The 12,625-nt window shown below is 52.6% G+C and overlaps 1 protein-coding gene across 1 annotated transcript; it reads left to right on the top strand.

Annotated features, from left to right (window-relative positions):
* The first annotated feature begins 3,286 nt into the window (after window positions 1-3,286).
* Window positions 3,287-6,085, top strand: GSTP1 (glutathione S-transferase pi 1). The gene is made up of 7 exons (XM_012452929.3): window positions 3,287-3,317; window positions 3,593-3,628; window positions 3,924-4,030; window positions 4,142-4,229; window positions 4,483-4,586; window positions 5,542-5,649; window positions 5,820-6,085. Coding segments are annotated over exons 1-7 (633 nt in total). The 5' UTR covers window positions 3,287-3,316; the 3' UTR covers window positions 6,009-6,085.
* Window positions 6,086-12,625: the final 6,540 nt, after the last annotated feature.

Genomic DNA, 12,625 nt, shown 5'->3' with positions numbered 1-12,625 from the left:
TTTAAGGCTCAGTCTCACTGTGTCTCCCAGGCTGGAGTGCAATGGCACAATCTTGGCTCACTGCAACCTCCGCCTCTCAGGTTCAAGCGATTCTCCTGCCTCAGCCTCCCGAGTAGCTGGGATTACAGGCATCCACCACCATACCTTGCTAATTTTTGTACTTTTAGTGGAGACAGGGTTTCTCCATGTTGACCAGGCTGGTCTCAAACTGCTGCCCTCAGGTGATCCGTCCACCTTGGCCTCCCAAAGTGCTGGGATTACAGGAGTGAGCCACCGCTGTCGATGGTGTGTGCTTGTCCCTGAGAATCACTGCTCAGGGTGGGACGTCAGAAATGAGGAAAGGGGAAAGGCATCTGTCCTGAGGGAGGAAGCTGGTTCTCCGGACTCCACACGGTTGCTCAGCAGCGCTCCGGTCTGGGTTTCCTTTCTGCCTCCTGGGGACAATCCCACGGGTGTTACCCTAATCCCACAGACACCTGGACTCCATAGGCCCAACAGGGAAAACGGTGCCTCCCCAATGCTGCCTCCTGTCCTGCGTCTCCAACTCAGGGAAGAAGAGGACCCCTTTGCTGTCCCTTGAGGCCTGCTTCCCCTATAGTCACCAAGTCCAGAAGCTTCTAATCAGATGTGTTTGGAGAATTTGCCCAGGGCCAGACCCCACACAGGGCCTGCCTCCCCAGCAGCCGCGCCCACTCAGCCAGCTCTGCTGAACCGGACGCTCAGCTGCTGCCCTAACTGGGCTGTCACTGAAGATCAAGTCCAGGGAGATCAAAAACCTGGACTACCTTGGTCAGGTGACAAGTCCAGTCTTACGGCATCCAGAGCGGAGCCGCAGGCCTCCTGTATCAGGGATTTCCAGCTCTTTCTCTCCTGCCAACTGCCAGGAGCACATAGAAAATGGAGATGTGGGCTGGGCGAGGTGGCTCACGCCTGTAATCCCAGCACTTTGGGAGGCCGAGGCGGGTGGATCACCTGAGGTCAGGAGTTTGAGACCAGCCTGCCAACATGGCAAAATCCCGTCTCCACTAAAAATACAAAAATTAGCTGGGTGTGGTGGCAGGCACCTGCAGTCCTGGCTACTTGGAGGCTGAGGCAGGAGAATCCCTTGAACTTGGGAGGCAGCGGTTGCAGTGAGCTGAAATCGTGCCTTTACACTCCAGCCTGGGCAATAAGAGTGAAACTCCATCTCAGAAAAAAAAAAAAAAAAAAAAAAAACAGAAAATGGAGATGTGCAGATGACAACATGACAGGTGACAACACCCAGACCCCACCCCAGTGGGCCACCAGCTGCCCTCTGCCCTTAATCATCAGCCATGCTCGGCTCGTCATCCCATGTGGTGACAAGGTGCATCAGGCATTCCACCATATGGTCACAGCAGTGCACTCAGACAGCTGGCCCATCCCCTTCCATCACGAGGTACCCCCTTCAGTGCCAGCCACATTAACCAAATTACACACTTGGGTTTTCTCATTCACAAAACTGTGCCATGTAAACGCCTCATATGAGTCATGGACAACCTGCTTATATATCAACACTCCAAGTTCTTCCCAGCCCTGGGATCTTATTCCTAGGTTTTGGAACTGATGAGTTAGAAAAGGCAGCCACCCTGGCCGGGCACGGTGGCTCACACCTGTAATCCTAGCACTTTGAGAGGCCGAAGCGGGTGGATTGCTTGAGGTCAGGAGTTCAAGACCAGCCTGGCCAACATGATGAAACCCCGTCTCTACCAAAAGTAAAAAAATTAGCCAGGTGTGATGGCACACACCTGTAATCCCAACTACTTGGAAGGTGGAGAATCAGTTGAACCTGGGACGTGGAGGTTGCAGTGAGCCAAGATCGTGCCACTTGCCCTCCAGCCTGGGGGACAGAGTGAGACTCAGACTCAAAAAAAAAAAAAAAAAAAAAAAAAAGGCAACCCTAAATCTTCCCATGGTAATAGAACAAGAGTTCAAAACCTTAGATGTAGAAGGGCTCCACTCGGAAGCTAATAATTTAACCACTATTGTATACTCCAAAATCATTGGCGGAAAATGCTGCTTCTACGTGAAGTGAATAGGAAAATAGTGTCTACTTTACACCTTTTAATGGAGAAGAGAAACTCTCTTTCAGATGTCAAAGGCTCAGCCAATTGACTGGACTGACCACTCCAGGCTTGGGAGACTGCTTAAGCAGAGTTGCCCAAAATGCGCTTAGATTTGTTCTTGCTCTTGTTCATCCTCATTCTAGTCTATATTCCTCTCTCTTCTTTCACAGCGTGTGCTACTCAGCTACTAACCCGGTTTTTCTCTCCAAGGCCGACTCTTTGGCTTTTAAAATGTGAAACTTCAGAGAAGCTTCAAGCCGGGGAAAGGAAGTTCAGGGCACACACCCTCAAGCACGCTGCTTTGGGATACTGAGTATTCCGAGCAGGAGGCACAAATGCAGGGAGAGGCTTCCTCCCAGCTCCCCAAAGACAATTCTTGCACAGAGGACTCGGTCACCGTCCATCCCTCTCCAGGAGCTTCACTCACCAGGGATGATTGTACCACCACCCATGCTTCTTAGCGCCCAGTCATCTTCCTAAAAGCCATTTCCTCGGCGGGTCGCAATGGCCCACGCCTGTAATCCCAGCACTTTGGGAGGCTGAGGCGGGTGGATCACCTGAGGTCAGGAGTTCAAGACCAGCCTGGCCAACATGGTGAAACCCCGTCTCTACCAAAAATGCAAAAACAGCCTGGTGTGGTGGCTCACATCTGTAGTCCCAGCTACTCAGGAGGCTGAGGCAGGAGAATTGCTTGAACCTGGGAGGCAGAGTTTGCAGACAGCAGAGATCGTGCCACTGCACTCCAGCCTGGGTGACAGAGCGAGACTCCGTCCAAAATAAAATAAAGTAAAATAAAACAAAGCCATTTCCTCTCCTCTAAGTGGCCTCCACCCCGCTCCCCTGCCCTGCGAATAGGGTGTGCAAACTCCGGGATGGCAGCGGTCTTGGGGAATTTCCCCCCGCGACGCCCCGGCGCGCCAGTAGCTGTGCACACTGCGCTGTGGTCCTCTGCCTGCAGTCGGTTTACTCCCTAGGCCCCGCTGGGGACGGGGGGAAGAGGGAAAGGCTTCCGGGGCCAGCTGCGCGGCGACGGCTGGGGCTCCAGGGCACCCCTCTGTGGCCGACGCGCGGGGCGCAGCAGGGAACGGGGCGGACGGGAGCTCGCGGGACCCTCCGGGGGCGCGGCCGGCGCGGTGACTCAGCATTGGGGCGGAGCGGGGCGCGATCACCCTTATAAGGCTCGGAGGCCGCGAGGCTTGCTCCGGAGTTTTGCCGCCGCCATCTGCACCAACAGTGAGTCCGCGCCTAGCGCGCCCCAGGGGTGGGGCTCGGAGCTCCCAGCATGGGGCCCACCTCCAGCATCAGGCCCGGGCTCCGGGCAGGGCCCCTCGCCTACACCCAGACCCGGGATGGGGTCCCAGGGGACCCGGGACGTCCCCAGTGACGTTAGCGGCTCTCAGGGGGCCCGGAGCGCCCAGGGCAGGGATGGGACCCCGGGGAGGGCAGGCTGCGCGCGCCGCGCCTGGGCACCCTCCCACGGGCTCCAACAAACTCTTTGTCCGCTGCAGTGCCGCCCTACACCGTGGTCTACTTCCCAGTTCGAGGTAGGAGCCTGTGTGTGGGAGGGAGGGAAGGCAGGGCTGGGGGCTGCGCCACGGCCCCTCGCCCACCCGGGAAGATCCCAACCCCCCTTATCCCTCCGTCCAGCGGCTACCACGCCAGGCCTCCATCCCTGTGCCCCGCCTCTCCCGCCATGCCTGCCCCTCCCCAGTGCTGCTCGAAGTCTTTGTTGGAACCTCTGTTCTGCTGTTCCCTCCCTGCACTCCTGACCCCTCTCCAGATTGCTGCCAGGCAACCACGAGTCCCCACACCCCGTGCTCCTCTCCCCGCCCCACGCAGGCCGCTGCGAGGCCATGCGCATGCTGCTGGCGGACCAGGGCCAGAGCTGGAAGGAGGAGGTGGTGAGCATGGACACCTGGCAGCAGGGCTCACTCAAAGCCTCCTGCGTGAGTGGCCATGCCCGGGAAAGGTGGGGAGGGCTGGGCCTTAGGGGGCTGTGACGAGGATCCCGTCGGCGAAGCTCAGTGCCCCTCCCTGAGCCATGCTTCCCCCCGCAGCTGTATGGCCAGCTCCCCAAGTTCCAGGATGGAGACCTTGCCCTGTACCAGTCCAATGCCATCTTGCGTCACCTGGGCCGCACCCTGGGTAAGTCCCACTGAGGCTACATAAAACTTGCCCGAGGTCAAGCCTGGGTGCCTGCAATCCTTGCCCTGTGCCAGGCTGCCTCTCACCGAGCTCTGAGCACCTGCTGTGCCGCAGGCTCCCATCCTTCCACGCACATCTTCTTCCCCTCCTCCCAGGCTGGGGCCCACAGACAGCCCCGTGACTGTATGTTGATCAGACTAACACAGGCACCCAGTCACGCTGCCTGCTCCCGCCCCACCCATCCCAACCCCAGGGCTCTATGGGAAGGACCAGCGGGAGGCAGCCATGGTGGACGTGGTGAATGACGGTGTGGAGGACCTCCGCTGCAAATACCTCTCCCTCATCTACACCAACTACGTGAGCATGTGCACCAGGGTTGGGCACTGGGGGCTGAACAAAGAGAGGAGTTTCTTGTGCCCTCACCCCTTACCTCCCACGTGGCTCGGGCTGACCTCTCCTTGGGTCGGCGTGCAGGGGCCGGGTCAGCTATGGGCCAGGGCCCAGGGGCCTGGGACAAAACACAGCCTGCGCCCTCATTGGCTGGGGCATGAGCCCGTCAAGTAACGGGGTTGTGGGGGAGAGTGCAAAGAGAGGGACCTCCAGCAACTGGTGGTTTCTGATCTCCTGGGGTGGTGAGGGCTTCCCAGAGCAGCCAGAAGAGGAGGGGGATCTGTCACCAGTTTTTGGACGGAGCAGACACAGAGCACATTTGGGGACCTGGGACCAGTTTAGCAGAGGCAGAGTGTATATGTATGTACATGTGTGCATGTGTATGTGTGTGCATGTGCGTGTATGTGTGTGTGTGCATGTGTGGGGGTGCATATGTGTGGGTATGTGTGCGTGTATGTGTACGTGTGTGTGCGCCTGTGTGCACCTGTGTGTGCGTGTGCGTGTGTGTGTACATTTGCACGTGTGGAGGGGGGTGGATGAGGAGATAACAGTGGGCAGGGAGCAGGCCCAGATCCCAAAAGCCTTGAACCCACTGGTTTGGAATCTCCTGAGGGTAATGGGGGCCATCGAGAAATCTGAATCGGGCTGTGTCTGAATGTGAGGTCTAGAAGGATCCTCCAGAGAAGCCAGCTCTGTAGCTTTTGCAGTAATCCGGTGAGAGATCCCAGCAAGCATGGACAGGCAGAATGGAATAGAGATGAATCGGCAGCTGAAGTGGACCAGACTTGGTACTAGCCTGGTTGTGGGGAGTGAGCAGAGGAGAATCTGGGACTCCGGTCTCTGGCCCGGGACAGACAGAAGGAGGTATCTCGGGCTGGGAGGTATGAGAGTAGGGGATGATACATGGAGGTGTCTCTGGCAGGAGGCAGGCAAGGATGACTATGTGAAGGCATTGCCCGGGCATCTGAAGCCTTTTGAGACGCTGCTGTCCCAGAACCAGGGAGGCAAGACCTTCATTGTGGGCGACCAGGTGAGCATCTGGCCCCATCCTGCCCCTTCCTCGCCACCCTCTGCTTACAGGTGGACACAGGTGTGAGCCATTTGTTCAGCAAAGTGGGGCAGCCCTAGAGGGTGGGCCCTCTGCCCCCACCTCCCCCAGCCTGCTCCCGCCGGCTGAGTCCCTGGCCCCCCGCCCTGCAGATCTCCTTCACTGACTACAACCTGCTGGACTTGCTGCTGATCCATCAGGTCCTGGCCCCCAGCTGCCTGGATGCGTTCCCCCTGCTCTCCGCGTACGTGGCGCGCCTCTGCGCCCGGCCCAAGCTCAAGGCCTTCCTGGCCTCCCCTGAGCACCTGAACCTCCCGATCAATGGCAATGGGAAACAGTGAGGGCTGGGGAGACTCTGAGTGGGAGGCAGGAACTGCTTGCCTCCCTTTTTTCAAGACCAATAAAATTTCTAAGAGAGCTGGTGTGAGCACTGTGTTTCCTGGGAAGGGGCTGAGGGGTTCTCAGCTCTCAGCCTCGAGGTCGGAGGGAGGGCAGGGCAGAGGGCTGGGAAAGCCTCCTCCAGCACAATCAGTGTCTTCCTGGAGCCCTCAGCCTGGCTGTGTTTACTGAACCTCACAAACCAGAAGAGGGAAAAAAAGAGAGAGAAACGAAGAGAAATAACCACAGTCACTGCCCTGGAGCACCCACCACACCGTGTAGAGAGGTCTCATAGAAACATGCCGTGTAGGCCCGGCAGGCAGGCACCTGGCAGAGAGACAGACTCCAGAATGGGGTGGGGTGTGAGGAGGGATGCGAGGAGTTCCCTGTCCTGGGACTTTGGGGTATTAGCTGAGTTGCTCCGAGCAGTCCAGTTGGTGGGAGAGTCATTTTTCTTGGATCAGGGCTCTGCTGGCTTCCTGCGGCCTTCTGAGTTTTGGTGCATCCTAGGCGAGCAATGACACTACTGTATTAGGATTCTCCAGAGAAGCGAAGCCAAGGAGATGCTGTAGGGCAGGCAACATTGTATCTCTGTCCTTTTAGGGTTTTTTGTCTGGGCCTGAGAACTAAAGACATGAGTAGGAGAAAAGCATTCTGATTTATCTAGGCCAGGTGCAGTGGCTCACACCTGTAATCCCAGCAATTTGGGAGGCCAAGGTGGGTGGACGACTTGAGGTCAGGAGTTCAAGACCACCCTGACCAGCATGGTGAAACTCCATCTCTACTAAAAATACAAAAATTAGGCTAGTGTGGTGGCGGGTGCCTGTAGCCTCAACTACTTGGGAGGCTGAGGCACAAGAATTGCTTGATCCTGGGAGGCAGAGGTTGCAGTGAGCCGAGATGGCGCCCACTGCACTCCAGCCTGGGAGACAGAGTGAGACTCAGTCTTGAAAAAAAAAAAAAACGGCAAGGCATGGTAGTACATGCTTGTAATGTGTAATCCCAGCACTTAGAGAGGCCAAGGCAGGTAAATCACCTGAGGTCAGGAGTTCAAGACCAGCCTGATCAACATAGTGAAACTCCATCTCTACTGAAAATACAAAAAATTCGCTGGGCGTGGTGGCACACACTTATAATCCCAGCTACTCTGGAGGCTGAGGCAGGACAATCCCTTGAACAGAAGGCAGAGGTTGCAGTGAGCCGAGATCACGCCATTGCACTCCAGCCTGGGTGACAAGAGTGAAACTCCGTCTCAAAAAACAAAAACAAAAACAAATTTAAGACAAGTTTTACATGACACGGAAGCCTTCTTAAGGAAATCGGGGCCCAAAGATGCAGTCAGAGTTGAACACTCAGCTCTCGAGTTGGACAAAGAGCAGGAAATTGTGAACAGGTGACAGGGCCAAGGGGGTTGGGCTAGGGCAGTTAACTGGGTAGAGGAGTGACTGGGAATATGGGGTTAGTTAATAAAGTTTTCCATCCTTGATGGTAAGAAGGATACTTTCCTTCCAGTATAGGGAGGGCATGTTTCACACGGGAATTTCATCTTCACCTTTTAAGAAGATGGAAGAAGGTCAGAGTGATCTTGCACCTGTGGTTTTTCTTTTTTCTTCTTTTTTTTTTGAGACGGAATCTCGCTCTGTCAACCAGGCTGGAGTACAGTGGTGCGATCTGGGCTCACCACAACCTCCACCTCCTGGGTTCAAGCGATTCTCCTGCCTCAGCCTCCCGAGTAGCTGGGACTACAGGCGTGAGCCACCATGCCTGGGTAATTTTTGTATTTTTAGTGGAGACAGGGTTTGACCATGTTGATCAGGCTGGTCTTGAACTCCTGACCTGGTGATCCGCCCGTCTCAGCCTCCCAAAGTGCTGGGATTATAGGCATGAGCCACCGCTCCCAGCCCAGAATGGCATATTTTGGGGTGGCATGTCCAGAACGCCTTCATTTCCCTCCATCTGAAACTTAAGAGCTTCACATATTGAAAGCTGAGTTCATGGCTATGGAGAGCATTGGTTACTAGCTGAGTGGCACGAGGTCTGCAAAGGGGGAGAAAAACATAGATTACAATGGGAATTAAGAACAGAACAGAACTAAGCGCATTTTCCCACGTGGAGATAAACCAATCTCTCGTCCCCAGGAATAGATCAGTCCAATAAAATGGTCAGTCCTCTTTTATATGGTACAGTGTTTACTTTGTTTGTTAAAAGGTGCAGAATAGCCACCATTTGCCCCAGTGATTTACGTAGTAGTAGCATTTGTTCCCAGTGATGCTGGACGTGATAGAGGCTTCTGATTGGGGCACTCCCAATGTTTGCATAGTGATATTGAACTCTTGCCCTAATACCATGGAAAGAGTTCAGATTGCCTTTTCCGACTCATAAATTCCAAATCCTGGGAAGAGGGATCTCAATCCTGAAACAAATGGTGAGATTTCTAATTCGTGCACAGGGAAATAATTTGGGCAGAAATGTGGATGTCAGGGCAGAACCAATCTTCTACTTCCTTGACTAGGAGGAACTAGTTCCCATCTGCACATGGTGAAAAGGAAGGACAAGCCAAACAGTCAAAAGAAGGGGCCGCAGGAAGCCCATGAGGCCCAACGAATAATCTGTCTCAGAAACTATTTGGTGCCCTTTTGTATCCATTTGTCTTTTTTAGATTATTGGGCATTTACCTGATAGTCAATAACTTCAGTTAGAGATAGACAGGTGTATAAATCGGGTGGTAAAAGGGGGTCCTTTTTGGCTGCATGCTGCCATATCAGCCCTATCATTTCCTGGAGATTCTATAGGTTCAGTCTTCTTAGTAAGAGATGCATAGTGAAGAACAGCAATGTTTCCAAGGAGGTAAATAACCAGTGCCTTCATCCATTTTGTGCTGCTATGACAGAGTACTGAGTAATTTATAAAGAACAGACATCTGGCTGGGTGCAGTGGTTCACGCCTGTACTCCCAGGACTTTGGGAGGCGGGGGTGGGTGGATTACTTGAGTCCAGGAATTGGAGACCAGCTTGGGCAACATGGCAAAACCCTGTCTCTACTAAAAAATTAGCCAGGTGTGATGGCTCACATCTGTAGTCCCAGATACTCAGGAGGCTGAGGCAGGAGGATTGCTTGAGCCTGGGAGACAGAGTTGCAGCGAGCCAAGATCACGCCACCGCGCTCCAACCTGAGTGACAGAGTAAGACTCTGTCTCAAACAAAACAAAACAAAATGAAAACAAGCAAGCAAAGAAACAAAAAAACAGGCAGTCCAAGCTCAAGGCGCCAGTAGTTTCAGGATGGCACCTCGTTGCTGTGTCCTCTCAGGAGGAAGAAGATGATGTCCTCACAATGAGGTAAGACAATGGAGAGGATGATTAATAGGGCCGTTCGTGGGTGATCTGTCATTGTGTAGAGAGGTGCTGTGCCTTACGAACGCGTAAGAGAACAGATGCACGAGAAATTACTTAAAATGTCGAATTGGGAGGCCATGAGACTGGAGTGGCTCTGGCACTTTAAATCCCTGTGTAAACAAACCGAAACCCAGGATAAAGACTAAAGTGAAACTAGAAACATGACACGGCTTGGATTTGTGTCTCCACCCAAATCTATGTGGAGTCGGAGGAGGGGCCTGGTGGGAGGTGATTGGATCATGGGGCGGATTTTCCGCTTGCTTGTTCTTGTGATAGTGAGTGAGTTCTCATGAGATCTGATGGTTTAAAAGTGTGTGGAAGTTTCCCCTTTGCGCTCTCTCTGTCTCTCTGTCTCTCTCTCTCTCTGTCTCTTTCTCTCTCTCTGTCTCTCTCTCTCTGTCTCTCTCTCTCTCTGTCTCTCTCTCTCTCTCTGTCTCTCTCTCTCTCTTTCTCTCTGTCTCTCTCTCTCCTGCCACCTTGTGAAGATGTGCCTGCTTCTCCCTCACCTTCCACCCTGACTGTAAGTTTCCTGAGGCTTCCCAGTCATGGTTCCTGTTAAGCTTGGAGAATTGTGAATCAATTAAACCTCTTTTCTTCATAAATAGTGCAGTGGCGTGATCTCGGCTCACTGCAACCTCCACCTCCAGGGTTCAAGTGATTCTCATGCCTCTGCCTCCCAAGTAGCTGGGATTACAGGCATGTGCTGCTACACCGGGCTAAGTTTTGTATTTTTAGTAGAGACGGGGTTTCACCATGTTAGCCAGGCTGGTCTCAAACTACTGACCTCAGGTGCTATACTTGTCTCGGCCTCCCAAAGTGCTGGGATTACAGGCGTGAGCCACCATACCTGGCCAATCCCAGCAGTTCGGGAGGATGAGGCGAGCAGATAGCTTGAGGTCAGGAGTTGGAGACCAGCCTGGCCAAAACAGTAAAATCCCATTTCTACTAAAATACAAAAAATTAGCTGGGCATGGTATGCCTGTAATCCCAGCTACTTGGGAGCTGAGGTAGGAGAATCCCTTTAACCTGGGAGGCAGAGGCTGCAGTGAGCCAAGATCACGCCAGTGCAATCCAGCCTGGGTGACAGAGGGTTGATTGACTCACAGTTCTGCATGGCCAGGGAGGCCTCAGGAAATTTACAATCATGGCAGAAGGCGAAGGGGAAGCAAGGCATGTCTCACATGGTGGCAGGGAGGGTGAGCAGGGGAAGTTTCACACACTTTTAAACTAACAGAGCACGTGAGAACTCACTGTCACAAGAACAGCAAGGGCAAAATCCGCCCCCATGATCCAGTCACCTCCCACCAAGCCCCTCCCTCAGTGCATGGAGATTACAATTCAGGATGAGTTTTGGGTAGGGACACAGCCAAATCGTATCACATACAAACTCCAGAACTTAAATTGAGTTCTCTGAGTTTAGCTGAGCATTTCTGATCCAGACTGAGTTTGGAAGTTGTGATAGAAATTTAACCGATCCTATAAGGAGGCTTCAGGTATCTGACTGGGTCAGACAGAAACCGAAATGGTTTTAGTAAAAGACCTCTCATACGTAATGTTCCAGGAAAACAAACAATTCTGGGTTCATTTAAATCCAGGGGATCTGGGACTCCATCTCAGGACTTGTGCTTTTCTAGAGAAATGAGTGAATCTTACCAAAAATACTTTAGAATTTTTGGGTCCACACTGGGGAAATTTTAACCTAAATAAAATTGCTCATCTCCAGGCTGCATTGAAAATAAAGAGAGGGGATCCCAAACGCTCCATAAATAATGGGATGTATTTTTGGTTGGCAAGCAGAGGCTTCTAAGTCCTCCATCTTTCTCACTAGCCTCCTCTGAATCTGCTGACTTCTTTCGCGTGTTACTTTCCCACTCTGACAATGCAATGAAAAAAACACAGCTAGATAAGTAATAAAAGTTAGGCTGTCAGATCAACCATGTCTGCTGCTTTTTTATTTTTAATTTTTTTTGCTCTTGCTGCCCAGGCTGGAGTGCAGTGGCGCAACCTTGGCTCACTGAAACCTCCGCCTCCTGGGTTCAAGCGATTCTCTGCTTCAGCCTTCTTAGTAGCTGGGATTACAGGTGCCTACCACCACAGCTGGCTAATTTTTTGTATTTTTAGTAGACACAGGGTTTCGCTCTATGGGGCAGGCTGATCTCAAACTCCTGACCTCAAGTGATCCACCCGCCTTGGCCTCCCATGTCTGCTTCTTTAACTACCCCTATGCCATGGTTAAAATCTTAAGCTCAGAGCGATAATGAAAGGTACCCCCGTCTGGCATAGAAAATGCCTTTTCTGCCCTATTTGTTAATGGGCTCCACCCTGACCTCAGTAATCTAGTTAAACATATGTTGATGGGACCTGGGGAAGCTCGAAATTGGATGTAAGAGGCAGAATGGTATTGCTCTGAAGACAATATGCAAGGCCCACGAGCCCCCATGTGGTCCATATAAGGGCCAGAAAAAACGGAACCTTATTTTTTTTATTTTTATTTTTTTTGGAGACAGGGTTTCACACTGCCACCCAGGTTGGAGTGCAGTGGTGCAATCTCAGCTCACTGTAGCCTCGACCTTCTAGGCTCAAGCGATCCTCCCACCTCAGCCTCCTGAGTAGCTGGGACCATAAGTGCACCCCACTCTGCCCGGCTAGTAGAGATGGGGATTCAAGCTGTCCTGAATATATGTTCTGATTATCAGCAAGAGGGTTTCTTTCTTTCTTTTTTTTTTTTTTTGAGACGGAGTCTTGCTCTGTTGCCCAGGCTGGAGTGCAGTGGTGCGATCTCAGCTCACTGCAACTTCCGCCTCTCAGGTTCAAGTGATTCCTCCTGCCTCAGCCTCCTGGGTAGCTGGGACTACAGGTGCCCACCACCATACCTGGTTCATTTTTGTATTTTTAGCAGAGACAGGGGTTTTACCATATTGGCCAGGCTGGTCTCAAATTTCTGACCTTGTGATCCACCCTCCTCAGCCTCCCAAAATGTTGAGATTACAGGCATAAGCCACCGCACCTGGCCACAAGGGGGGTTTTAAAGAAAAAAAGAATGGGTGGTTTCTGAGTTGAACATTAACTATTGATAGGATGTACATTGTTCTTCATATCATAAATTTCAGGACTCAAACTCCTGGGCTCAAGCTACGCTCCCACTTTGGCCTCCCAAACTGCTGGGATTACAAGTGTGAGCCATTA

This window comes from Aotus nancymaae, unplaced genomic scaffold (genome assembly GCF_030222135.1).
Source record: "Aotus nancymaae isolate 86718 unplaced genomic scaffold, 86718_ANA_hifiasm-v0.15.2.pri h1tg000059l, whole genome shotgun sequence".
Taxonomy (NCBI): domain Eukaryota; kingdom Metazoa; phylum Chordata; class Mammalia; order Primates; family Aotidae; genus Aotus; species Aotus nancymaae.
This window is presented reverse-complemented; position numbering and strand designations above follow the sequence as displayed.